Here is a 27,989-nt window from a genome sequence, read left to right on the forward strand (position 1 = left end):
ATGCTCGCAGACGGGGGTACAGTTTTCAGAAGGATTTCTTTATTCGGCTGTACAAAAGCTAAGAAAGACTTTTTAGTCACCAGCGCGCTTGTAGCAAATGTGGGTAGAGCCCTTCCCAAATCTTCGTTCGCGAAGCCTAGCCATGATGATGATGATGATGATGATGATGATGATGATGATGATGATGATGATGATGTACAAAGGCAAAGGGAGGTGTTAGAGCAGCAGGGGGACAGCCCTAGTACTTGCTGGGCAGCCCCTTGGGGCGGTAGCGGTTCGGGTTCCCGCCGTTCCGCCCCCACCTGTTCGCCTCCTGGTCCGCCCGGGTGTCCTCGGCGCCTCTGCCGCTCACTCTGCTCTGCCATCCCTCCCGGGCATCACTGCGGGGAAGGAGGAAAGTCACCTGAACCGACCGCATGAGCTCAGCCTCGTGTGGATCTCCTCACTCACATAAAGCAAGCACACTTTTCCTCAGTGCTTCTCAAGGTGAGATGCAGGCACATACTGAGCCTTGTCTGAGAGCCCGCATGGAACCCATAACTGTTACGTCGGGAAACGAACCAGCAAGGAAAGACAGTTTTTTATGACCAGAAATGCAGAGGAAGGAGTCTGCCTTCTCGGGAGGACAAGAAGAAAGGCCTCACACTCACGTGAGAGGAGAGCTACCATTCCTATAGAGACAGGCTGTCCAGACAGGAACTGCATCCCCTCCCCTCTGCTGTCCTTCTAGGTGAAAAGCTGAGTACAAGTCAAAAAGGACTTCAACTGGAATGCCTGGATCTCTAGTAACTCGCCATTAACAAGCCAAGCACACTCTCTTACCTGATCACTCTTGCTGCCCAGGCACCACCAGGTCCTCTCCGGGCAGCGTCGTAATTCCCACGAGCATGGAAGTATTTGTCGGCACCTTTATAATTTGCCTCACGCATGTCCCGGTATGCTCTGTACATATCCCATGTTCCTGAAGAAAGTGGAGAAACAGAAATGATGTTGACTTGAGAAAGTCACACCATAAATAATTCAATGCCATTTCAGCCAGGAGCTGAAAGGCCAAAGGAGCAGTAACACAGAGCGGCACATCTCTACATCAGTCTTTGCACAGGGCTTTGCCCACAGAAAGCACCTGTGGGGGCTGATCAAGGCCCTCTGCCAGCAGCAGAAACCAGCTGTGGATCTCCCAGCTCCAGGGGCTGCATCCATTGGTAACCCTTGGGGAGCGGGTTCCTAAGAGGAGGGTCTATGGTAAGAGCAGCTTACCTCTCGCTGCATCCCGGACAAAGTGTCCAGCTCTGCGCAGTCCAGATCTGTCAGCACTTACACAAAGAACAACGGAGAGCAACATGAGGCAGACACAGAGCCTCATGGTTACTTGCCCAAGTCTGAGACAGAGCTGTGAGACAAAGAGATGAACAGTTCTGGAGCACCTTTGAGAGACTGCTGGCATAGCATCCACAACACCCACAGCTGTGCCAGGGCAGCTGCCCAGGGCCCCCTTCTACCCCTACGAGGAGCGGTATCCTCTGTGAGACCACAAGCTCAGCTAAGGACTCCACAACAGACGCAGATGCACATGAGAAACTTGCATTCTAGCATTCTCTGCTGCTCTTGTCAGAGAAGCCCCACATGCTAAAGCATTAGTCCTGTTCCCAAGTACCAGGTCCAAACACTGCATATAGCTCACAAATTCAGAATGTTACTCACCACTGCAGAAAGGCAAAGCCAAAGGAAGTGGAGATGGTCTCGTGTGCTCTCAGACTCAAAGAGGGTATTTATAAGCAATTCAAATCCTTCAAAAGAGGAAACTGTAAAGGATACACCCATGGCTAGGAATTCCCCACTACTCCCCCACTTTAAACACAGAAATCGTTATTGGAAACCTGCCCTTGTCCTTACTGAAAGTTCATAGCTTCTCTTACACAATTTTTTAGACAGTATGTGGTGCTTCTTCAGCTGTCCATGGGACTATTTGCTCCTCATAACAAGCAGACTGAGAAACTGCCTTGAAGACTGAAGTGTTCTGTGTGCTTGAAATGTTACACTTGACTTAAAGGTGACACTTTTTTTGGCCCTTGTGCTGGACAGAGCTTGGAAGGGAAGGTGCCTGGTTGTCTGCATGAAGCACAAGGTCAGGTCTGTGTCTGTGCACAAGCAACAGTCACCTGCATTACCAGAAGGACTGCAGGAACTGCTAAGTAAAATTCTCATGCATGCTGGGATGACCAGATGAATCCCAGAGTTGATGGAATGGAAAATGAGAAGTGTTGCTCTTAACTCCATTGCCAAGCAAACCACATACACCTGCGTCCCTGCTGATAATGCTCTAAGGTAGCACAGACACACACACCATAAAGAGGCTCTGAATGGTTCATCCTGCCTTGGTTTGCTTTCACAGATCCTTCCCAAGGGACTTCCAGCCATCCTGCTGCAACGGCAGCTCAGTTGGGCTTAGGTGGGCTTAAACAAAGCAGAGTTTTTGATGCAGCAGTAAACATTTTACCTAAGGGGAAGTTCAGATCCATACAGCAACAACTCTGCTAGATTTTAAAATTCATATATTAACTATCAGGCCCTAGTGACATGGTTCAGAGTTTGAGTACCCACTGTGCTCTCCCTGCTCAGGAGCCTGCTTGCTTCCCTTGGTTAACTAGCAGAAAGCTCCAGGTTTGAGTGCAGTTGCACTGTAGAGAGAGGGTGCAGAAAGTCTTCCCTTTGTGTGGCTTCACACATGATTTAACAGGTCTAAGAGAGCATTTTACATTCTCCTCAGAAGAGTTACAGGTAGTTGCCCTGTTGACAAATCTGTCACTTTAAACAATTTGCTGCTGGAGCTGCAGAGCAGAAGCATGAGGTGAAAGAGGTGCAATAAAGCTAATAAAGTGCTATCAGGCAACTTTCCTTGGGCATCGCAGGACTTCAGCCAAGAGTTCAGCTTAAGAGGATACATTTTGCACAGACCGGCCTGGAGCGGTAGAACAGATACTCTATAGTACTCTGTATCTCTGAATGGAACAATGGGCAATGAGAATCTAAAGTTCAACCCAATGGACAAGTGAACCTTGCAAAAAGCAGGGAGCAGACACATAATTTTGTCCCCTGCCACCCATGAGCCCAGTGTTTCCCTCTGTAACAACAGCTCAGTTATTGCAGGAACTATGTTTTGCTGCAACCTCTGTTCACATCCTAGTCTCAACTTATGTTGCAACCTATGTTCTTACAGTACAGAGTTGCTCAAATTTCTTCTCTACTGGCTGCAAGTGGCCCTGTCACCTTTTCAGTTTAAAAAAAAAAAAAACTGGAAAATTACTCGGGTAAGGTGGGGTACAGGCATGTGCCATTTTGCTCTGGGACCTAGAACAGAGCATTGCCTTCAAAACTGACTGACGGTATTTTTTCCTACAAGAGCTCAGGCTTTTTGGACTATAGAGGATATTTCTGAATCTTATGCCATGTTTCACATTCTCTCCAAACAAACATTTTCTGTAAAGAGCAAAACATAAGAATAATTCCCAGATGGTAGGTGCTGGAGGGGATCTTTAGAAGATCTAGCAGTGTATCCCCTGGACTCCTCTCCAACAAGGACAGCAGTAGTGACAACAATGTGGGAGCTCCCTATGGTAGCCAAGATAAAGCTCTAGCTTTGTGCTCCAGCAGGGAATAGCCTGAGCTCTGCTTTCCCGTATCCTCTTGGCCTGCACTCCAGGTCACAACCCCTAGCTCACAGAAACAAGCTGCAGCCAAAACTGCTGCTTGCGCAACAGAAACAGACAAAGCTGCCTCTGAGCATGGAGAAGGGGCTGAACAAAGTATTTCTTTCTGGCCCAGCAAGAAAACTCTGGCTGCGTGTGCACACTGGGGAAACAACATACTGAAGGGTGCCCGGAGACTGTTTCCTGAGTTTGTACATTCTGATGTAATTAAGATAAAAAGCAACCCCATACTGGTTGCCCTTTAATTCTAAATATCTATAAATGTAAGCTACATTCCACAAACATTCCACAATTTTGCAATCTGAGAAAGTCAGATTGAGAAATCAGATAAGGTGAATTCCCAGCTCAGGCACAATCACAGATGCAGTTATTCTGGGAAGGAACAGTACATTATTTTAGTTTACATGTGCAATGATGCACCTCAGGAGTTTTGCCATGCTCCTGTATAGAATATTTACTAGCACTGACCTCAGCTTTATAGACCCGTAGAACAACTGCGAACTTGGCTCCTTTCAAGAAACAGATTGAAAATGCAGATATTTATCTGAAATAAAATTTATTTCTCCAGAGGTTTTGATGATGATTTTAATAGTGAAATAATGTTTGAGGAGGGTATGATGCTGTTTTCTTTCAAAAAAAGAAAACAAACGCCACCACCACAGTTTCTATTTAAAGCTGCTCCAGGCAAAGCCCCTTTATTCACCTCTGCTTTTTAAGGCCTTCTTCCACCATCAGTGACCCACAAAAGCCAAGGATGAGCTGCAGCTCATCTGCTCCAGTGCAGACTGGCTCAAGCCATCAGTGGTGTGTGCTCAGCTGTCTGACAGGAGCTGGTTTAGGGGCCACAGCTTTAGCATGAGAGCCTTGCTCTGTGCAGCTGCAACTTCTGAACAGAAGACCATTTTATTTCACAGTCCCTCCACCTTACCCCTCTGAGATGAAAACAAACTCATCCAGAATAGGAAACAGTGATTTTCCAACTCTTCTTCAGAGAGTAAACTCTTACTCTTTATTGACAGCCAAGTTAGTTGAAATCATCAACACAAGCTCACTTTACACATGAAATTTGAACAAACACTTCCCATTATGTTACCTATATGACCACTCTGACACAAAAAAAGGCTCTGACCAGAAAGTATTGATTTATTGTAAAAAAACCAGAAAAGCCCAACCCATACTCAAAGTTAACCAAGTGTATAAAACCTCCACAGAAGTAAGCAAGAGACTGATGTGTACACAAAATACAAGGAGCAAATGGAACCATTACATATGGAGATAAGCCAGGTACATTCTCAGAAAGACAGAAATTCCTCCAAGGAAGGCAACAGGAGCACTCAGCTACAGCTGTATGAACTGTGTTAAGTAAACAGGACAGGCACTGAGAGACAGCAGCACCTCACCTGGCAGGGAGGAGAACAGTCACCAACAGCATCTGGCAGGTGCCTGGCTTCCATTCCAAGTCTTACTGTAAGAGCATGGGGTGTTTCTGATGGCACAGATCCTTCTATTTCCAGTGTCAGAGTCTAAACTCCAAAAGATTTAAAGGTTTCTTTCTGAGAAATAGTTCTGAATTGGCTTTTCCACAAGCAACACTATTAATGGATGAAAACCTGACACTAATTGGCTCCCTGTAACTTTGTCTAGTGAAGTAACCTACCCTCCACAATGAAGTCTTTATTGACATCAAGATGAAACAGTCAGACTGCATCTCTGAAAAAGCTGAAAGCTGTATTACTAACTCCTATTTTGATGAAAAGCATTATAAAGATGCTTTATAAAGAAATACTTTCATAACAATATTATCAATTTTAATAAAATTTAGTTCCAATGAATGTATTAACTTTTTCCTTAAATGACATTTGTGAAAATCAAATACTGACCAGATGCCATTTGCCCTCTGCTAAAAATGTGAGTCTGGCAGTGATGAGAGTCAAAACTAGAAGCCTAAAAAGAAACTTATTCAAAGATGCATTAAATGCAGAGTGCTGGTACAAGGCATAGTTCTGTAAATGAGATATAAAATCCAAGTAATTTTATTAATCTTCATATTCTACCAGGTATGTAAAAAGACTTCCTTCTTGACAGCATCCATCTAAAAATACTCATCTAAACATTCAGCTTTTAAAAATATTAAAAGAAGACATGTGGTCCCTCTCACTTTCCAAAATGTCAGAATTAATTGTTGAATTACCAAAGTTGACCTGGACTTCAGTAAAACCTTTTGACACAGTTTCCCACAGTGCTCTCCTGGAAAAATTGGCTGCTCATGGTTTGGACATGTGCACTGTTCACCGGACAAAAAAATGGCTGGATGGTTGGGCCCAGAGAGCGGCAGGAAATGGAGTTAAATCCAGCTGGTGGCCAGTCCCAAGTGGTGTTCCCCAGGGCTCAGTACTGGAGTCAGTCCTATTTAATGTCTTTATCAATGACCTGGACAAGGGGATCAAGGGTACCCTCAGTCAGTTTGCAGATGACAAGTTGGGTGGGAGTGTTGATCAGCTGGAGGGCAGGAAGGCTCTGCAGAGGGATCTGGACAGGCTGGATTGATGGGTTGAGGCCAACTGGATGAGGTTCAACAAGGCCAAGTGCTGGGTCCTGCCCTTGGGTCACAACCCCACATGGCACTACAGGCTGTGTACAGAGCAGCCAGAAAGCTGCCTGGCAGCAACAGACCTGGGGATGCCAGTTGACACCCAGCTGAACATGAGCCAGCAGTGTGCCCAGGTGGCCAAAAAGGCCAATGGCATCAATGCCTTAAAATACATATTATATAGATTTTAGTATAGCTTTTTAGCACTGTTGGTATGGTTTGCTAGTGCCTTTGGCCTGTTAGTACCTTTGTACAAGACTTCTAAAAATGTTGTTTAATATTTCTTGCCAAGAATTCCAATGGTCAAAGATTGTAGCAAGGGAAAGAACATTTTATCTGTAGAAAATGTACTCAGAAAACAGATGTAACAAGCACATTGCTTGATATAAACGAGTCAAAGCTGTTCAGAAGCCTTGAAACTATTCCAGATGGCATGCTACTGTGCCAAAGACCAAGGAACAAGATGAGGAAGAGAAAGACAAGATGAAGATAAAGGGTCATCATCAGGAATGGTGTCTAAGGTAGGATGAGGGAGATGTGATGGGATGGACGGTTTTGGGAAGTGGGAGAAACAGATGTTGTAATGTTAGATATAATAGTACAAAACTATAGCACCTCTCTAACTTGGTGTGTGTACTGTGGAAACGATTCCTACACACCCAGGATGCTGAAAATAAAGACTGGCTTTGCTTTCTAATACTCAAAAAGGAGTGGCAGAGGGTTCTTTCCAGCCATTTAAGGCATCAGCATCCTGGATCGTATCAGGAATAGTGTGGCCAGCAGGACCAGGGCAGTGATTGTCCCCCTGTACTCGGCCCTGGTGAGGCCACACCTTGAGCGCTGTGTTCAGTTCTGGGCCCCTCACTACAAGAAAAACACTGAGGTGCTGGAGCAAGGCCAGAGAAGGGCAACAGAGTTGATGAAGGATTTGGAGCACAAGTCCTATAAGGAGTAGCTGAGGGAGGTGGAGTTGTTCAGCCTGGAGAAAAGGAGGCTCAGAGAAGACCTCATCACTCTCTATGACTACCTGAAATGAGGCTGAAGCCAGGTGGGAGTAAGTTCCTTTTTCCCTAATAAAAAGTGATAGGACAAGAGGAAATGGCCTCAAATTGCACCAGAAGACATTTCGTTTGGATATTAGGAAACATTTCTGCACCAAAAGGGTTGTCAGGTACTGGAACAGACTGCCAGGTTGAATCACCATCCCTGTGGAGGCATTTAAAGGTTGTGTAGATGTGGCACTCACGGACATGGTTTAGTGGTGAACTTGGCAGTGTTAGGCTAACAGTTGGATCTTTAGGGTCTTTTCCAACTTAAATGACTCTGATTCTAATTCCACTGGCCTGAGGTTTGTTGGAATATCACAACTGATGTCTATAGTCATACTGCACAAACAGATATGGGAAATATAGAAATATTGTGCTTGTAGTTTAACAGTGAGCTCATTTAACAAGTTTTTCTGTTCATCAGCACTTTGAACCATTAACTGACTACGAAAAGTATTTCCCTCCCATTTTAAGACTTGGCTCAATTATTGTGTTTCAAATAGATCTGTCTGTATAATTTAAGAGGGAGAAAAAAAACAAAGGCTACCGTAACAAACACTTCTACAGCAACAGTAAAGGTCAATGCAATTTACAGGAAAGCTAAACAAGTATGGGCTTAGATATTTCCCAGGAATGGTTTCTTATGTTTGCAAACAAAGAAACAAAAAAATTTTATATACCATAATTTAATACTTAGGGGCTCCTATCCCTAAACACTTAAGTCATAGACTCAGAAAATAAATTCAGGAATTTTTGTCTTGGAAATCTGTGACCTCAATTTCAAGATAAATACTGTATTGTTTTAATTTAAGTTCTACAGTTCAAAACTCATCTCCAAAGGAATAAGGAAGAACTGTCAACAGTTCCTGGTCAGATACCTGCCAGATGAAGACTGGCTCAATATAACTGAACTTTTAGACAGAAGTTCGTTTCCTTAAGGGCCTGTGAAGTTTAAGAGGCACTTTAATTTACAATCATCACATTAAAAAACATTCCCAGAGTTTTCCAAAGTTGTTTACTATGCTTGCTGAGACCACAAAAACCGGTCACACCTTTCCAACATAGACTGAATCAGCGCTCTGCAATTAAAACAAAGGAGAAAAAGAAAGGTTAAACAGTAAAAAAAGCTAACAACAGAAAGAACAACGGTTTTGGTTTGCTTTTTAAAGAAAAGTTTGTAAAAAATGTGACTGCATTTCAGAAGTAGCAACCTGATCACTTTGCATGCCTTCTCTGGAAGGAATAGGTGAGATCAGAGTCTGTGCAGGACTCAGCAGGACACATCTCCTTCAGAGAATCTCCTTTACATATTCTTCAATATATGATTTCCTGTTTCCTTATTTTCAATTTTAAAATGCCTACACTGCAAAACACACAATTCTTAAATAATAGGAAAGCTTTCACCTCAGCCTAAAATCCAAGGTAAAGATGTGAAGCACTTCATGTTCTTGTTAACTGAAAAGAAAGTTTAAAGCACAGAGGAGATCCAAAACAAATAGTGTGGATCTTCTGCTGACACATCTCTTACCTCTGCCTCTTCTCAGCAATTCTCAGTATCTCACAGACACCAGAAAATCTCTCAGACAACTCTGGTGTCAAGCCACACTCCTGCAAGAGAGGCAAAGCACGATTGGGGCCGATGGCCCTGGCCAGCAGTAGAGCCACATTTTCCACAGTGATGCAGTCTGGGCAGCTCGTGCCACCGTTGCTGACGGCATTCCCATTCTGTTGGCCATGGTGGTGCAAGGCTGTGCTGTGGTTTTGTGCGAGATGCAGAAGAAACTTCCACTCTTCTATGGTCTCTGGAATGCAACCTAGATGTAAAATGAGTTTGTTATGTTATTTGTAAACCCAGGATTACTCTAAGCCTGCTATTTTAACTGTATCTGTTGTAAAAGGGAGGCTAAATATTCTGGTTTACTCTGGGAAGATTTAAGAAAACCAAGCATTATCGACAAGCAAATTGTGCACAGATATGTACTGCTTTGACTGACCCAGTGTAAAGATTTAGTGGTGAACACACAAAGCTTCACAATAATTCAGTATTTAAGGCTTTGGATTAAGTCAAGAGTCAAGTTTTGTCCATCTTAGGGGTACAGGGAATTTTCTTCTAAGTTCTGCCCTGTAATGCAATGCTTTGCTCACCCTAACTTTGGGTGCACATGTAGTGTGGGAGTTTTGTGCTGTGCAGGAAGGCTTGCTATTCTTCTATCTACAACAACAAGTTTACCTTTTACTCCCAACTGATACACAACTCTACATTCTTGAACTTATAAGCATTTTCTAGCACAACTGATTTCACAAAGCACAGTGACTGTGCTTTGTGAATACAGGACTGTAACACCCATTCAAATATGCTGCACTATACAGAGTTAGGGCTACCTAAACAAAAAAATACAATTTCAACTCAGCTTTGTGGGCAAATCATTATACACAGGCAGTTCCTATATTACAAGAATATTCATACAGCTTAAGAATCACTAACCATCTTCTCCATTCAACAGGCTCAAATCATCCAAATGAGCAATATTAGTAAAGGCTTCTATTCTTCTATCCAGCTCCAGACAGAGAAGAAGATATCCAGGCCAAAATCTTGAATAAGAAAGTAAAGATTTCCAGGAATCAAATACTCAGTTTAAACCAAAGTCAAGAACAACTACATGCTCATTTAAGTAAAGACAGGAGCAACTACATTTCTTGAATGCCAGAAATAGAGTGGGAACATGGTGAATACCTCTCAATCAGAAGGGGTGTTTGGTACATTAAACTGGACACTCAATATTCATTCTCAAAAAATGAAAGGTTTTTAAATAAACACTGTCCAATTAAGAAGCAGAGGGGTCATTTTCATTTGTATCTTTTTGGAGTCAGAATACCAACTTACCAAGCATCAAGAATAACCAAGTCTTCTCCTTACCCGTGTGACTTACAGATGTGAGCCATCTTCTCTTTTGTAGCAAAATCAGCTGGGAGTTTAATCAAAAGCAGAATGAGCTGGCTGTAGCCCCAAGTAAACAAATGTGATCGTGGCCTAGAAGATGAGAAATTCAGTTTTAAAGCACTATTGATTTTCTTCAGAACATTATGGCAGGTATATGAAAAGAGAGGAGGAAAAATGAATGAAACACCATGTGCAGTCACTCTGAAAAGCTTATAGATAAGTTATTCAACCCTTTGGTTGTCTCCTCTGCTGAAATCTGCAACATGCTCCAAGGAGACAGTGACATCCAAACTGTCATACAAAATCTAAGCCAAAAGACTGTAAATCTCTTAAAGCTTTCTGTTGCACTCAGGACCTTGGGTGAAACCCACCTTACCTGGGATTTCCTTCTGCATCCACAGTATTTGCTCTTTGTGGAGCATCATGAGAAACTGCCAAGCACAACCAATCCAACCGCAGAGATTCGGGCTGCAGAAGAGATCTAAGGAGAGATGGCCTAGAAAAAGCACACAGAAAAAGTCCTACCAGTTTTAAATATACCAGATATGGAGAAGCAGAGTGTGTATGGACAAACAACAACAACAACAAAAAAGATGTAAAATGAAATACAGAGAGGCATAAAATGGTATATGTTTCTGCAAACTGAGGGGACCATAAAAACCCATCAAGTTTATTTTTTTTTTTAAATGGTGTCTAACATTGGTATATTAAACTGCAGACAGGAACAAAAAGTCAGTTTCATTAAAAGTATTGCTTAGGAAAATCCTTTTAAAACTAGAATCTAATCTAACAAAAACTCCAATCTGATACCAACTAAAACTGGCAAAGTAACTCGAACCTAATGCTAAAGAATACCAAGTAGACAGATAAAGAAACACTAAAAAAACCCCAACAGCCAAAACCAAAAAACACCACACAATTACATGATGAAGAGAGCAGACAATGAAAAAGATTCTGTATTCCCTTTACCTTTTATCCTCTGGCTTTGATTTCACCAGACTATCTAAATATGCTAAGAAGTGAGCTGGATCATTCCTGCAAAGCTGTTTAATATCAGAAGGCAAAATAGAGGGGTAGAATTTGATCAAGGGCCGAAGAGCTGTTTCCCCAAATTTTTCATAAAGCCTGGAAAAAGAGGATAAAAACTATTTTCAGAACCAAACAGCAAAATGATCACTTTTCCAAGATGTCTTGCAAGTTCAAGACAGTACTGAAAGGTGATCTCTCTTTGAGATTCCCAGAAATCTTCATGAAATGTTAAGTGAACCGATTCCTGCTTGCAAGTTAACCACTCTGAGGAAGAGAAAAGGAAGATTTGGGTACAAACCTTTGAGCATGTACCAGTAACAGCGGGCTGTCATCCCACGGCCCCAGGTCATGTAGCAGCTTCAGTATTTTCAACATATCTTCACCCTCCATTGCTAAAGCCACTGGACTGTGACAAGTTAGTTCTGAAATAAATCAGTGCACAAGTTACAAGATATGGGCAAGGGTTTTTTTTCCTTAACACATACACCCCCCCCCTTTTTGTCCTTACACTGACCAACAGCTATCATTGCCTTCATGGAACTCTCCAACTAACAGTAGTAACAAGTGAGCAGATCCTACTTGTTCATTTACAGAAATCAACATCACTAATCTGTGCTTGCAACAAATTACAGTTATAAAGCAATTTGGTGATTCTTGATACAATTAAGGCATGGAATAACACTCTTGATGTATTTTCCTCTTCTTTAGACTTCTGAGGAGGTAATTTTTCTCTCATGTGAGAAAAGATAGCTCACAGCAAGATGGATGTCTTGCTGAATACAATACAGATCTGCATCAGTTCTCACATATTACAATTTTCTCCTATTAATAAATAAAAACTGCAGCTTGAACATTGACTTAATAGAACACAGAATTCAACACAAACCTCAATCCTGATGAAATGCAGGTATTAATCTACAGGCAAAAGTGCAGTCCAACTAAGGACAACTGGGAATGCATACATTATTTTCACTTCTAAGGCTCTCAGAATCCAAACAGTGAAGAGATTCCCAGAAACCCAAATACCAAGATACCAACCCTCAAAGCAAGATTCTGTTGTTTAAATACTCCCTGTTGGAGCCAAATCAATACCAAGACTTTAATGCACTCTTAAATATATACAGCAGAGGCTGAATGCAGAGAACAGAAAAGTTCTGGTTTCCAATATAATCATGAAGCTCTGGTTCAATAAGATTAAACAGGCATCAAAAAGATCAGAAAGTATTTCTGTGGAACAAGGAAGTCTGAAGTGATCACAAGCCACTCATTTGCATGAAACCATTCACTCCATTCAGTTTTGTTTCACATTAACCACATTCCTCTACAAGTTGAATCTTTCAGTGCAAATGATGAAGCCCCTCCCCTCACTTTTGCTTTGTTTTTACAGACATGATTCTAATTAAGATGCTTTTGCTCTTTGAAGCAGGTATATTTGTTTGTAAATAGATCTAGGCTGTGATCACTCCAGAGTTCAATCAACAAGCTCCGTGCAAACTAAAAATTTCAAAATTGCAAAGTAGGGGCAGAGGAGAACAGCCTCTCCAAGGAGCCAGCAGTTCTTCCTAAATTAGTCTTGGGGGGGGAAAACAATCAACCGAACAACCCAAAAACAGAACAAACACTCCCACACACCAACCATCCTCCCCCTCCCACACTACACACCCACCTTCTGCACACCTGCAGAAGGAGTATTTGCAAACACAAATTTGGGTGTCTTCAAGCTTTTTTTGTTTTTTCTCCTAGTCTTACTTTCAGATTAAGAAGTAATACAATTTTCATTAGTTACCTTTCAACCCTGCGATGTACGTTTCCCATACATTAGGACTGGTTGCATATGTGGTTATAATACACTGCTTTACTCTTTTTAAATCCAAAAGAAAGAAGTATCTTCGCATAAACCTACAAGCACAGGTCCACACAGCTGCCAGTGGCAGACTTCCATCAGAGCCCTCCTCAGCATCACCACTTCCACAAGGAAAGACACGCAGCTCAAAACACAGTGTTGTCAAGTCCACGAGATCTTTCTGAACATCCGGTTCTAAGACACACAGGGGAGACACTTGAAAGCCACAGTCCAAAGGTCCCCTCAAATCAGCACTATTTTCACACCTAGTTTTGCTTACACAAGTTTCATCAGTATTTCCCTTTTCAATGCAGCCTTCCACAATACTACTCTGTTCCTTGTCCACTGGGTCTCCGTCAGCTGGACCCAGTCGCAGGTTTTCCTCCACGACTGCCCTCTGTTCTTCAGCACACACAGCCTTGCTTTTCTTAGAGGACAAAGCAGAATGGTCTTTGCTGCTGAATTTTTCTTCCAGATAGACAAGCCATTCCTGTAAAACCCTTCTCATACACTGAGGTTCTAATAAAATCTGGGGATCCTGGAGTTTGGCTCTGCAGCATAAAAAAAGAGGTTTTCCAAGTTTAACAGTAGTAAAATGCCACAAGTGAAGCATCGTAAGTACTCCGTGTAACCCAAAGTATACTCCTGCACTTGATTAGTGTCAGTGGTTGCTATTTTTGGGGTTTGAGTGCATCAAACAGAATTTAGGCTACTTATTGCTGTCTGCGTTTGATCTCAGTACATTTTGAGTTCCCCAAGACTTCCTTCAGAATGGATTTTTGTTTGTTGGGTGGCTTTGATTTTTTTAAACTGTGCTTGTAGTTAGGACAAAAGAATAATAATGCTAGAGTACCTAAGTAAGCTTTTAGTGGATTTTGCTTAGTTTTAAAAAGAAGAATCAAATCATTCATCATATTAGATCCTTTCAGGTTATGTTAATAGACATTTAGAGCATTACTCTTACATGCATGTAATGAATGAAAAAATCCAGAATTTTAAAAAAACGGTAATTTTTTCTACCAAAGCCATATATATCTATACTCTAAAAAGTTTCCCTGCTTACAAAGCTTCTGCTGTTGCAGCCTTGAGATCTCTTAGACGGTCCTCCTCAGGAAGCTGGCAGCTCTGTGTTTCTAACCTAGAAAAACACAATCATTTCAGTCTTATCTGAAGTATTATCTTTAATAATTCAAGTGAGGACTTCCTCACAAATTTCCTCATTATTTCCACATTAATTCCTTTATTAAATACAAAGCTTTAATTTCTAAAGAAGGAACAGCTCAACAGAAATTATGGATAAAGTAAGCATGAAGAACAACAGATAATACTATTTTTATGGCCTTCTGTAATGGTTTCTACTCCAACTACAGTAGATTTCTGCAGGTACCAAATAAAAACCAGTACCATATCACTATATGAAAGTTAGTCCGAAATGGTAAATTAGCACTGGAATATGAAGTAACTTAACTCTGTATTAAAAACAAATAAATGAACCCAAATAAACACAACCCACACAAACCAAAAGTGAAATATGCTTTCAGAGAGCTAAAAGTGCTTACTCGTCACTCAGAAAGGACAGGAAACGAACTGATGGACTCATGTCCAACGAGCATCACAGATCTGTTCTATGAGAATACACTATGTTCATGTTCTTGAGTCATTGCAGCACTGTGCAGACTGCATGATTCAACACTCAGCAGTGTTCACTGACTCATCAACTTCTAGGAAAAGAGTCAGGGAGAACCAGTGAAACCCACCATAGTAATGAAGGCAGCTCGAAAAATCTAATGCTGAGTTCCTCATCCTGCTTGAAATAGTAGTTTTTCCCTAGGCTGCTATCCCCAGGACATTCAGCAAATGCAATTGCTAAGAAAACGCGATTTTGAACTCACTCTTTCTCTTCCTGGGGAGATGCTACCAGATTAGCAGTCAGCTCTGGCAGCTGCTCATCATCCTTGGCTTCTTGTCTTCCTTTAGCATCAGGACTTATATGAAGTGTGCCTATCTTCTCCGTAGTTTTGCGCACAAAGCTGGAAACACTGGGAATCAGAAGTTCAAACATTTAAAACTGAAAGTTCAAAGGCGAAGAAACCAAGCACTTTCTTTTCATTCAAACCATCATTTCAGAAAACTTTATAATCTGAAGAACTCTTGAAAAAAGGATGAAAGCAGTGATGTCCAATAGGAATAAATCTCATTAAGAATCTGCTCAAAATTCATATTTTAGTCATGATCCATGCTTTCAGCTCTGAAGTATTTTTTCAGCTGGAGAAACAGGATCATGTACTAAGATTAGTGTATACATTTTGACATGATATTTGTATGTCAATAAATGCAGACTGACTTCACTGAACTTTAAAGCTTATAAACAGAAAGCACCATTAGGAAATTATGTCCCTCTTGGTGGTAAGAAACCATTTTACAACACTTAAAATTAATTCTTCAGATTACAAAGCTCATAAAAAATGTCCTTTTCACATCATCAAGTCCCAGCCCTTTAAGTATTTTATTGAAGAAAAAGCTCAATGAACATACCAGAACACAATTATTTCTACCACTGCCATGAAGAGAACTATGTCATCAAGATTTGAACACAAAAATTAGCTTCCTGCTTTCTGGTCCAGAACTAGTTTAAGAGCATCAAGAAAAAAAAAAAAAAGGCATCTTTTACTATAACAAGGTATAGCAAAAGCCAAAGGTTGCTGCAGAAGACAGAAAGGATTCAAAGGTAGCAAAACAACCGGACTTTAATGTCTAAAAGGATTAAAGGTGAATTTTTAAAAATTAACTGTAAATATGATAGTATTTTATTTAATTATAAATTGAATGCAGTGAATACTTGAAAACTTAGCTCTCATTATAAGTAGAAACACTTATTACTAGTGAAGTCCTAAAAACTGCTTACGGTTTGGAAAGAATTCAAAACATTGCATGTATTTGTGACAGTTATTCTGAAATCTTCACACTGTTGATATCAGCTACAAATTTTTGTTTCAGGACACAATTCACATACCAAAGTGATCAAGAGAGGACTACGCAATTTTTCAGATCACCACTGTGGGCCAGAGACATTTTAGCTCAGTAATTAACATACAGCACTTTGATCAAAATTATGTATTTAACATCATGTCCTTTATATACGTACACGCCTCCCATTTTTGTAAGTGAGTTTTAACATAGCAAATTGATTTCTGCATGAAAGGGACACTACCAGATTTACTTGTAGCAGGTATAATCTACCATTATCCCTTAAATATCTGGGGAATTGATTAGATTCACTGAAGAGTGCGTGGGAGAAATTATAGACTACTTTGCAAGTGTGTTTTAGCAATATCTAACTGATTTGAGTATTTTAATGTTTGCCCGCAAGCAACATAGGAAGTCTTCACTCATTCTTTAGAAATCTAAGTCCCAGGAAAGCAAGATCCCAAAAAGAAGTATTCAGTAAGTTTCCTTTGAATACAAACCACAGCCACAGTTTACAGGATAATGTAAAACATTCTTAGATACTTAACAATTATTAACTACTTAAAAACCAAGGTTTAAATCTTGGCTCCACTGAAGTCAACAGCAGCACTGTGAATCTTCATTAGAGCCAAGATGCAAGATTTAAATTGCCTGGCAAATCTGACTGCATGTCCAGTGTTCCAATTCAAGTGTTACGTGTTTGCACAACAGAACATGAACTAAACCACAAAATGTTAAAAATTCAGAGGACAGAAAAGGGAAAGATGCAATGGATGAATGAACCTGCTGCATGTTTTACCTTTCTTTGACAGCTTGGACGAGAGGAGATGGGGAACGAAATGACAAAGGAATACTGAATGGGAGAAATGTCTCATTCCGGTCAGCCTCAACCACCACTGATGCATGACATACGTTGTCTAACAAATGGAATTGAAATAAAAAGTCATGAAACAGTGGCCTAGCAAAAAATGGAACAGTGAAATGAACTGCAAGTCACTAATTCATTAATGGATAATCTGCATGGAATACTTTTCTACTTAATATTCCAGAATGTGGGGAGCCAGGTTTCAAGGGTCATTTTACTGCTGACTTTGAACCTAGTAAGTCTGCTTTATTAAGATTGTTTTGGCTCTGTAGTAAGACAAATTATGATCAACAACTGTATGAAAAATACCTTCTAAAACTAGACTTACAGTCCATTTAAGGGACAAAATCTTGATATAATCCACTGACATTTATACATATAGGAAAATTAAGTATTGTGGCATACATCAATTCACGTTGCATGATTTCCAAAATCTAAATCACATATGAACAGAGAGAGACACATATGCCATGGTTAAGGCATAAATCACCCTCTTATTTGAATGGACTTAAAAATATAAGTGAGTCCACAACTCTCTGCCTTTTGATAAGAATCAGAGGAAATACAGAAGCACTATTTCCTCTTCACTCTTATATCCCTAACAGCATCTACGATGTGTTTTTTAATCATTTCCTGGTACAAACACACACTGTATCTCAGTGGTGTAAATAAAAAAAAAAAAGACCATTTTAAGCAAGGATGACACTGCATTTTGCAACAGTCAGCAGTAACCACGGTGTTGAGAGGAAAAGACACTGTGCTGTTACGGAAATTCTACCATCAGAATCCACAGTCCCTCTTGACAGTGGCTAAAGGTCAAAACTGATTTTACAGTTGCTTGCAAATAAAGCTGCTTTTGTTCTTTATGCAGACTAGAAACCTAAAAACTTATGACATCTTGCGTCAACGCGAGCAGGGAAACACTAAGTCCATTTCTTTAAAATACCAAATCAAGTACATGTGTTTCAATAAGCATCTAAAACATCTCTACTTGGAAATCATCCACAATTTGTTATCTCTTGTGGAACACACAGAACTTTTCTATCTTCTGACAGTCAAAAACTAAGTCCCTTCATTTGCAAGTTTTAATATTGGAAATTATACATTCCCAGGTTTTCTCACTTGTTTGTCTGGTGATGTAGGTAAAGAGGCACATGTAAATGTAAGTGCTACAAACTGTGTAGCTTAGTCAGCAGGAAAACACTAATGACAAGTAGGGGAATAAATACCAATTTCTATATTCTCCCTACCCGCTGTGTATTTTTGCCACAAAGCATCCAAATTCTCTCCATCCTCCATTGGCATCTACTCTCTGCAAAAGCTAAAAAGTAGCCTTTTAATTGGAAAGTCTGCCTACCATATGTGGAACTAAGCCAGCTCCTCATCATCCCAGGTTTCTGCACCCCCTCCCAATCCCAGTCAGAAGAGAGAACTCTTTACTCTCACTCCAGCTTTAGTCCAGTGACAGACATTTGTAGGAAATAATAAAAGCTCCCTGGATGGGTTACACTAATGTTTGCATGTGTAAGAGATGATCCCCTGTACAAACGAAACCCTGCAAGCAAGTTAAGAACACTTATCAGAAGCCTATTGCTTTCCCTGAAGAAATATAAAGCCAGAGTCAAGATCAAGAAATTCTTTCCTGGGACAAATATTATGGAAGGATATCAGCTGCAAACAAATCTTCTTTGAAGCTCAATTAACAGTAGCATAGACAGCTGAAGGAATCTTAGCATTAATGCTGAATTACATATTGAAGGGGGGGAAGCTGGAGTGAATTCCTAGCCTGGTAAAAGTCCTCTGGACCTTCTGCTTTGTTTGCTTTTAAGCTTGGATTTCTGTGGAGCCAGCTTTTCAGCCCAATGTTTCAAGAAGGATTTTGACTGGAAGGTGGGGTGACTGTTCCCATTGGTCAAATTAAAGGACTTAATAATGAATAACTTGATAGCAGAAAATAAGAGCACAGAGCCAACCCAACTGAATTCTCATAGAACAAATAAAAGTCACATCCAAACCCCATATTTTCATTAAGAAACAGTACCAAGGTCTACTTGCTCATCTTCCTGGTGTGCAGGAAATTCTTTAAGTCTCTCATCTTCTGAGAACGTTTGACTGTGGAGAGAACATGAATCTTCATCTGACTGACTGCCTCTCCGACTGATAACACGGTATATTCCAGAGTCCAAGACACTGAAGCTTTCCTGTCAGACAAGGCAGAGGAGTTAAGACACTGTGTGAGTTGTACTTCCGTGTTAACATCTTGCAATGAGCTCATCCAACCATACCCACACAAGTAGCATCACAGCACTTCATGATTCAGTGTCTGCAAAATCCCTAACAATGTATTTTTTACTTATCCAGAATGGAAAAGGACACAGATGCCAAGAAGAGTGCAGTTCAGTGACTTGAAAAAGATGTGGATGCTGCAATTGCTTTTAGGAAGGCAGCCTGTGAAACAACTGGTGTGCTCAGTACAAGGCAAAAACCATCTCAGCTTTAGTCCTGCAGCTGAGACAGTCACTTCACCCCTTCTTGCCTGCATGCCCAAGAGTCCATGTTCTTTTTGCTGGTTAGCCACACCCAGATAGCACAATTACAGACCCTGCAGAACTGTTCAGTTCCAGGACACACTCACATTCTTTTGCTCATGGTCAGTCTACGGAATTTACTTTCCCATCAGCTAATTTAAAAATATCACATCAAGATGGTATTTACATTACTTGGCTTTTTAAACTTCACTTTTTAAACATTTTTAAAGCAAAAGCAGCAGCTGATACTGTATTAACTATGAAGTATTTCCCTTTTCTTGAAAAGCTGCTGGGAAGCCAAGACAGTACAAAGCAGCTGTACATGTAAACGAATATTACAAGTACGCTGTGTAAGAGTATTAGAAATATGTTTTGACTTTTTTTCCTTAGAACTTTCTGCTTAAGCTTCATAAAATAATTTTTTCAACAGGGATAAGATAGTTCTAAGCATTCAGATATTCAGTTTTCCCCACATAAAACTACAGTTACAACCAAGATGATCTTCACTGAAGCATGTTAAGACACTAAACTCAGCTGTGGAGAAAGCCCCCTTCATTTCAATCTTTTTTTGCATCTCAGCCACTAGCCCCAAAATAATACTGAAAAGAGGCAGATGTCTGAGAGCTTACAGAATGCAAGTAATGGTATTTCACACCTAATTTTAGAAGGTAGCACTATAAGCTCTAGTAGACATGGTAAAAATGAAAGCCTCATCTTCAAAGAGAACAACAAGGTGATTTTAAGCCATAAAGATAAAACCTGTAGACAACATTTTTAGCCCTACCAATACACATACATGAGATGAAATACTGCTTCTTCTACTGCTGCATGCGGAATCTAGAGGTTCCAACTTGGAAATCAGTTCTTCCAGTTGCATAGTGAGATCTTGTTGGGTTGAGGCATCCAGCTGAGACTTCAAGTGCTCTAGCTTGTCTAGAGGTAAATTTTTTCTTGCCTAGAAGTACACAGTGAAACAGAAGCATTATTATTTCTAATGCACATATGAAAAAGCAAAAAGTGCCATATGTGCAGGCTAATATTCATCCTAAAAGTAGAATATTTAGATGACTTTTTAAAAACTCCAACAAAATGATTCTCCGTAACCCATGAAACTTCATGGAAGGGGGACAGAAAGACAGTGAAGTTGCACTGAACATTTACATAGAGATGTTTACTTACTCTGCAAGAAATAATTGAATTTTGGAAGAGACAAGAGACCCTGGCAGCAAGGGTCCAGAACCCTCTTCTCATCAGACGCTCTACGCAGCGGTCGACCAGCAGAAGGGAGAGGTGCACAACTTTTCCATTTGTATGCAGACAGAACAACTCACTCTTGTAAACTGCAATATCCTGAATATCTGCAAAACCAGATGCACAGAAATATCTAAATGATGAAATTGTTAGTCAACATTCCCTTCTGTTCCTGAAAGAAGGTGAAAGTGTATTTTTCATCTGACTGCAAATGAGTGCAAAAGCCTAATACACCATAGCACGAGTGGCATGGGGAAAACAAACACTGAACAGTGCTGACCTAGCATCCAAAGTATCAAAACTTTCCAGAGCTGCATTTCTAGAAAACATTCAAAAAGTACACTGAAGTTACCAAAAAGTTTCCTTTTGCTCAGACGGGAGGCAAAAAACTAAAGCCTGATAAAGATGAGAAATACATCATTGTTAGCTTTGAAACACAAGGAAAACATCTATTGGTAGAAAAACACTTTGGCCTTTGAGCACTTTTCAAATGCAATAGTTATGCTGTATGCAAACACTCCAGGACAAAGGCATTGGAGACTTAACACCAAAACGGAGGGAGAGACAGGGAAGGAAAAGACTGACTGATACAGACTGACTGCTGTAGGACTGTGCTTATAACCATATACACAACCGTTTATGAGGGTTCACTCATTTGCCAAATAAATATATTCCCTGGATGCAATTTAGACAGATGTTAATAAAAAACAGGTTTTAAGCTTTCAGCGGTCAGATTATCCTTCATGGGACACCTGACAATGAACCTGAATAAAGAGAAAAGAGGAAAAGATACTTGTATTTCAATTACTGTATTTTAAGATTCACTCTACATCACATTTTGTTTCTCAACAAGCATGTTCTCAGAAATACGGAGGGAGGGGTTGGCTGGAAGAGGCAGGGAAAGGGTTAATATTCAAGGATATACCTGAGATAACAAGGAAAGTTTTCTGATAAATGTTCTGCAATCCAGCTGCAGAAAGTGAGCCTGAAAAGGCTCCACGTTAGGCAAGGACTTCAAAAGTGATCAGTGTAACAGACAATATTACAGAGCAGTTTTGTAACATTTACCTTTCACTTCACTCCAAAGTAAGACTTGAACGCTTTGGGGAAGAAAAATATAAATGCCTCTTTCTGTCCAGGTCACCACACAGTGCTCACTGCAAGCAAAGCAGATGTTAATGGAGGAAGTTGATTGTGGTAAAATTAAAAAAAATAAAATATGCAGGGATGGCATTGGCTTAAGTACAGCAAGCAAAAAGTGAGACAGTTGTTTATCACGGGACTTGGAAAATTCTCACACAAGAAGCCAAAGCCAGTAATATAAATTAGGAAATTATACAATTTTTTAAAGTCTACTTTATCATAGGAAGCTATGCTGTCAAATACTCACGTCAAATACAGCAGCTTGGGGAAAGATAAAGATTGTGGAGAGCAGCTGGAGCCAGTGTAATGAGGATCCTGCCTGTAAAGTAAAATCATTATTCATTACAAGCATAACTACAATAACATCAGTTCCTTTGTACAATATTCTTAACCCTGTAAATACATGGCTGGTTTAAACAAATACACTCTTATGACAGCACCATTCACTGGGGTCACACAGACACACCTGCAGAATCAATGTTTTGGCATTTTTGATTAACTCACCTACTGGCTTCAGTTATTAAAGAAGAATGTATTAAGATGACAAGTAGGATTAACATTTGACTGCAGTAGGACTTTAATTTTCTCAGCACTAATGCAGTTCTTTCCAGCTCGTCTGGAAGTCCCAAGCAAGTTTATCTGTGATAACACTCATGTTTCTACCTGAGAGTAACCACAGGAAGAGGTGGTGATGAGAGCAGCTGCTTGAACTGATGTGTGCTTTGCACTTCCCCATCAAAGTTCACCTCCCACATCCTTGAGCCAGGTCGAGCACAATATATTAATGGCTGCTGATTCCCACTGTTTTTTCCAACAGGGAAGAAACACGCTCCAAATTCTCCATCTCTCTCTTTATTACCAATTTTCCAAAACTTCTCTCTAGTGGAAAAACAACATACTTGTTAAGGCAGCATTAAAAAAGGTTCTAATTAATTTTATGTTTTTCTTCAAGAGCAAAAATACTAAGTCCCAGTTGTTGAATTGCTTTTGGTGCTTAAAAAAAATATATCTGTAATGACTATTATAAAGTCTGCATGAAGTCTATACAAGACAGGGTGCAGAAATATTCATTAGTTTAAATGAATGCTTAGACTACAAAGGTGGGTTTTTTTCAGCAGAACCAGTCAGTCAACCTGGTGATGTGAAAGTAATGGTTCAAATGTTCCCAGAAACCATTTCCAATTACATGAAAGATAAGATGGTGATTATGAATAGTCAGCATGAATTTATAAAAGGAAAATCATGTTAATAGCCCTGTACAACAGAACAACTGGCTTGACAGATTAGAAGAGAGCAGTGGATGTTGTTTATCTTTACTTGACTAAGGTTTTTGACACTGCCCCTGCCAACATCTCCACAGACAAACTGAGGGAGCATGGGCTAGGTAAACAGACATCAAGGAATGCAATGTCCTGCCCTTGGGAAGGAATAACCATAGACACCAGTAGAGGCCAGCTGGCTCACCAGTACAAGAGACAGCAACGCACTGGAGCAAGCCCAGCAATGGGCCACAAAGCCAACTAAGGGACTGCAGCACCTGCCTTGTAAGAGGCTGGGAGAGCTGGGCTGGTCAGCCTGGAACAGAGGAGGCTCAGAGGGAACTCATCTGATCCCATATGTACAAATACCTGATGGGGAAGTAAAGAAGACAGAGCCAGACTGCTCTCAGTGATGCCCAGTGAACGGACAACAGGCAACAGGCAAAAATGGAAATCCAGGAAATCCCATTTCAGCATAAGAGGATTCTCTTTTTTTCCCATTCTCTGTTATTGTGAGAGTGGTGAAATGCTCACAAAGGTTGCCCACAGAGCTTGTGCAGTTTCCAACCTCAAAACCTAACCGGATATAGTCCCGCAAAATCCACCCTACCTGACTCTGCTTTGAGCAGGAAAACTGGACTGGATAATTTCCAGATGTCATTTCAGAAATTGTACGTGACTCTGTAAAGTCCAGTATTTCACAAATAAAATACAACTTGCCTCTCAGTATCACACAAATAAGTGCGCGTGAGTGAAGATATGAGCAGTCTTCCATCCAAATAATCAAGCTGAACAACCCGAGAATCTACAGTGGTTATAATCTGAACAGGAAACATGACAAAAGTAGCAGCAGCCTAAAGTTAGAGAGAAAAAAAAAGAAAGAACACATACTGGTCTTCAGTTCAAAGTAAAGACTATTTCATTCGGTTAAAATTGCAGAATTCAGAAAAGAATCATGTACGCTACGAATACACAGCATAAGCACTTCCTTTCTTCTCTGTCCTTTACAAAACAAGGCTTCAATACTCAGAAGCACAAAACTCTAAATCCTTCTTTTCCCAAAACCTTTACTGAACACTTAAGAAAAAAAAAAATCATATTCCTGTAGCATCCTGACATTTCTTTATAGTGTTTTTTTCTGTAACATTAGGAAAGATTTTTTTATTCTTGCTATTCTAGGCTTTATGCTTTTTCTCCAGTTCTTCCAACATGTACTTCGAGCCAGCAAACAGTTTTATGGAAACAGACCTGAGGGCTTAATTGATACAAAAAAACCAACTTCTATTGGATTTAGGTTGTTTATATAGACTCACCTTCTATATTACCCTGCAGCAAATTACCCCAATACTATTTATCACACAACTGTCTCAGTTTGCATGGGTGGTAAACACTCTCAGACTTCTTACAAATAAGAAACTACTGGGAACTGCACTCAAGTTTTCTAGAAGCCATTTGCCATTTTTGCCAGCTGAAAGTTGTTGTCCTTGTTAGGAATGTGACAAAGTGAATTACAGGAGAGAATCAACAATGCCATTCCTTTAACAGGCATGACCAGACACATTTCTGTGGGCCTTGCCCTTCTCTCCTCTCCCCTTCTCTCTTTTCACAGCTGATTTTTTTCCCTCTTTCTGTAAATACAATGAACAGTATTGCTACTTTTAAGTCAATTTTCTATCAAAATCTTCCACGAGGGCAAGAAAGGACCTGGAAGAGCACAATGATTTCCAGGTTCTGCTCCTCTTTACAGACTAAAATGAGAAGGAAAGGACCCAGTAGCGTTAAAAAACCTAAAGAACACTCAAGGGCTAGAAATCAGGCTGCTATCATTAACGTGGTTGCCCTTTGCACAAAACGTAATAGATGTGGGCTTGATGTCCACCCACCATTTGTTTTATCTAATCCTTATCTTTAAGAATGAGAGTATCCAGACAAAGCCAAGCAAAATCAGAGTCTGGGACTGCCCTTTCTCAGACCAACAGCTGATCTGAGGACTAAAACAAACAGCTGAACCTGCAGCTGGACTCTAAGGAATCCAACAGGCTCAGAAACACCAAGACTTGAATACTTGTAAATTACAAGAAGCAGCTCATCCAGTTTTTAATTCTGAACACTTGAAAGCATTTTCCTGTTGCATTACTAAAATAGAAGGAGAGTGGGGCAAGTTCATGGGTCAGGATTTCTACTGTTGTCTCAAGAGACTAGTTCTTCATCCCAATAGTTAAAGCTACCAGAACATCAGCTGGCAAGTCCTGCCCAGTTCTACTTTACTAAAATAAACAAAAAGATTCCACACATCACATCCTGTGGATTAATCTCAATCAAAGTATGCAACATTTTACCTTCCCTTGCTTCGATGTGTTAATCTTGATGGCTGATACTTTTCCCACATGATCTCCTACAAAAACTCGAAGGGCAGCAGTATCCCAACACAGAGCTGTGACTTTTCTGCCCTTATGCTCAGAGGAAACATAAATCCGTTCTGGCTTCCCACGACGTTCCTGATTCAGCTCCCAGACTACTACAAGACCTTGGCTACAACAATTTAAAAAAGAAAGTGCAATTTGAGAATAAGTCTTCTAATGTCTTATCAGTGATAAAGTTGCATTTTTCCAAAGAAACAGAAAACCCAAGGGAAGCAGCACACCTCAGGGCTGGTTCTGTTGGAGGCTGCATGCTTTCAAGAAGCGTCTCACACTTAATTCTGAAGAAGAAGTGTCCTTCATTGCATTACAGTGCTTCAGCAGCTTTGGAAGGCTAATCTCACATTTACTAGAACTGCTAGTGAGGATGAGAAAAAAATACTTAAGTTTAAATGGATTTTAAGCAATGTAAGTGGCATTAACTACCAATGTCTCTCTGCCAAGTTAATGAAGATGCTTCTTTTGATGCTGAAAGGTCTCAGAGAGACATTTATCATCATAACTTCACATGTATGAGCTCTCCCATAAATGTTCTGTTACAGAAATAATACTTACTCTGGAACAATTATTCCAGGAAAAAAAAAAGTTAAGTAAACTGTCTGTGCATAGAATCATTCTGTAAGGCCCTCTACCAGTTAATTCCCTGGCCCCTCCAAGTTCTCAGCAGGCATCCAAGTCTGAAACTCAGAAGCTACTTAAAAATATTTATCCAGCACTCAAGTTTGTAGGTGCATCACTCACCTGGTGGCAACAGCAACATAGTCTTCATCATGCAAACAACAGGCCACCCGGGAAATGGCACCTTCCTGAAAGGAGGTATGGGAGTGAGCACAGGTAAAAGTTGCTCCTATACTGCCTTTACCACTATGCAACTTAATTATCTTTAAGACATAAACCAGAATCATGTCAGCAGATGCCACCCCTCTCTCTTGTGATGTGGTTGGGTTTTTTTGGTCTAGGTTTTGTTTGCAAGCACTGAGCTTACTCCAAAAGGATGCAGCTGCCAACAACATGAGAACATCAAGTGCAATAACTGCAGTGCATTCTCCAATTTGTAAAACACAGAAGCATCAGTCTCCTGTTCTTGCACCTTTGGGATTTGTTTTGCCAGAACTGAGATGCTCCCAACCTTAAAAAAATGTCTGCATTCATGTTACACTGGAAGCACCAGTGGCTCCCAGGAAACAGCATCTACTGTAGAAGCAGCAATCCCTGTTCCATCATCTCTTCCAGCAAAAGCAAGTCAGCCTATCTTTTCTTCACTTATCCCGGTATATCATGGTTTGGACATTCAAACACTGGGAGTTATCTACACGTGAGTTCTTCTGGTTTCATGTTCAAAGTTTTCTTCTGATTCTTAAGTATTCAGGTGACTTTGTTGCTGCTATTAAAAATAAGCATTTGAAAAACAAATGTCTTAGGTAATTTCTTTCACACCTAATGAAATCTATTACACCACACACTCTGGGAATACACTCCAGAACCGCAGCCTATTTTAAACACAGCAGTCCAAAACTTCACCTTATTTGGACAATTAGCAAGCTGAAGATTCCTCTTAATAAAGATTAACTTGAAATAATGTCTTTCTCAGCCCCATTTTCATAAATCTTCATTCAGCATTCTTTACTCTTACCTTATGAGTGAGAAAGAGTCTTTGCTTCCAACCATCTTTCTGGATAAGGTTCAGTCCTCCTCCTGAACTACCCAGAGCCAGCCATCTCTTCGACACATCTATACACGTGCACTGAAGGAATAAAAATCATAATGCACAACCTGGCTGCTGGTAAGTTCTAATCACAGCATTTTTTTTCTTGCATTATTATTTTTTTAAAGGCTTCATTGTTTGCCAGCTGTGTGCACCCCTCCTGAAACACTGGCAGCAGAGATATTAGAACAGCACACTCTGCAACTGGAGCAAACAGTGTAAGGCAGCAACCATGTCAGGCTGTGTTATGTATCCCACAGCTGCATCAGAAAACATACAGAGTAACAGGATCCTTTGTCTTCACTCTTTCTTAGAAAGTGTTCCCTCCCATAAGCTAGAATGCACACCCCGAAAAACAATGAGACGAATCCTGTGGTTTAATCAAATAATTAACAAAATAAGGTTATTATTTGAATTAAAAAACCCAACCCAAACAAAACAGCAAACACCACAAACTCACCTTCAGACGACTGGAATCCAGCCTGAGTGCAGAAAGCAATGGATCCAAACATTCCAACTCTGCCAACACATGGTTGTAAGAGTCTGGAATTACTGGCACAGAGGCCATTGATATACACGACTAGTGCTGCTCACTCATGAGTATGTTACAACTTCAGTTTTTAGCTGTACCTGCCAAAAATTAAGTTCTTGATTAGTTAATTTTTATAGTATTATATCTGGTTTTCTGTATTTAA

The 27,989-nt window shown here is 40.4% G+C and overlaps 2 protein-coding genes across 3 annotated transcripts; both read right to left on the reverse strand.

The window, feature by feature from the left end:
• Window positions 1-17: 17 nt before the first annotated feature.
• SAA2 (serum amyloid A2) lies at window positions 18-4,540 on the reverse strand. The gene is made up of 4 exons (XM_064657495.1): window positions 1,702-4,540; window positions 1,258-1,390; window positions 823-961; window positions 18-380 (listed from the first exon to the last, which is right to left on the reverse strand). Exons 1-4 carry the CDS (start codon window positions 1,819-1,821, stop codon window positions 239-241), a joined length of 534 nt encoding a protein of 177 aa, XP_064513565.1. The 5' UTR covers window positions 1,822-4,540; the 3' UTR covers window positions 18-238.
• Window positions 4,541-4,830: 290 nt separating this feature from the next.
• On the reverse strand, window positions 4,831-27,895 carry HPS5 (HPS5 biogenesis of lysosomal organelles complex 2 subunit 2). 2 transcript variants are annotated; one of them, XM_064657491.1, is made up of 22 exons: window positions 27,755-27,895; window positions 27,223-27,333; window positions 26,331-26,395; window positions 25,509-25,701; window positions 23,890-24,023; window positions 22,574-22,789; window positions 22,158-22,229; window positions 21,836-21,924; window positions 20,696-20,874; window positions 20,313-20,471; window positions 19,030-19,189; window positions 16,923-17,040; window positions 15,049-15,195; window positions 14,220-14,294; window positions 13,100-13,707; window positions 11,612-11,735; window positions 11,254-11,409; window positions 10,661-10,780; window positions 10,261-10,374; window positions 9,829-9,935; window positions 8,872-9,157; window positions 4,831-8,422 (listed from the first exon to the last, which is right to left on the reverse strand). In XM_064657491.1, exons 1-22 carry the CDS (start codon window positions 27,860-27,862, stop codon window positions 8,362-8,364), a joined length of 3,402 nt encoding a protein of 1,133 aa, XP_064513561.1. In that variant the 5' UTR covers window positions 27,863-27,895; the 3' UTR covers window positions 4,831-8,361. The 2 variants fall into 2 exon arrangements, 1 of the variants encoding a protein (XP_064513561.1); XR_010431191.1 differs by lacking the exon at window positions 9,829-9,935.
• Window positions 27,896-27,989: the final 94 nt, after the last annotated feature.

This window comes from Pseudopipra pipra, chromosome 6 (assembly GCF_036250125.1).
Source record: "Pseudopipra pipra isolate bDixPip1 chromosome 6, bDixPip1.hap1, whole genome shotgun sequence".
Lineage (NCBI taxonomy): Eukaryota > Metazoa > Chordata > Aves > Passeriformes > Pipridae > Pseudopipra > Pseudopipra pipra.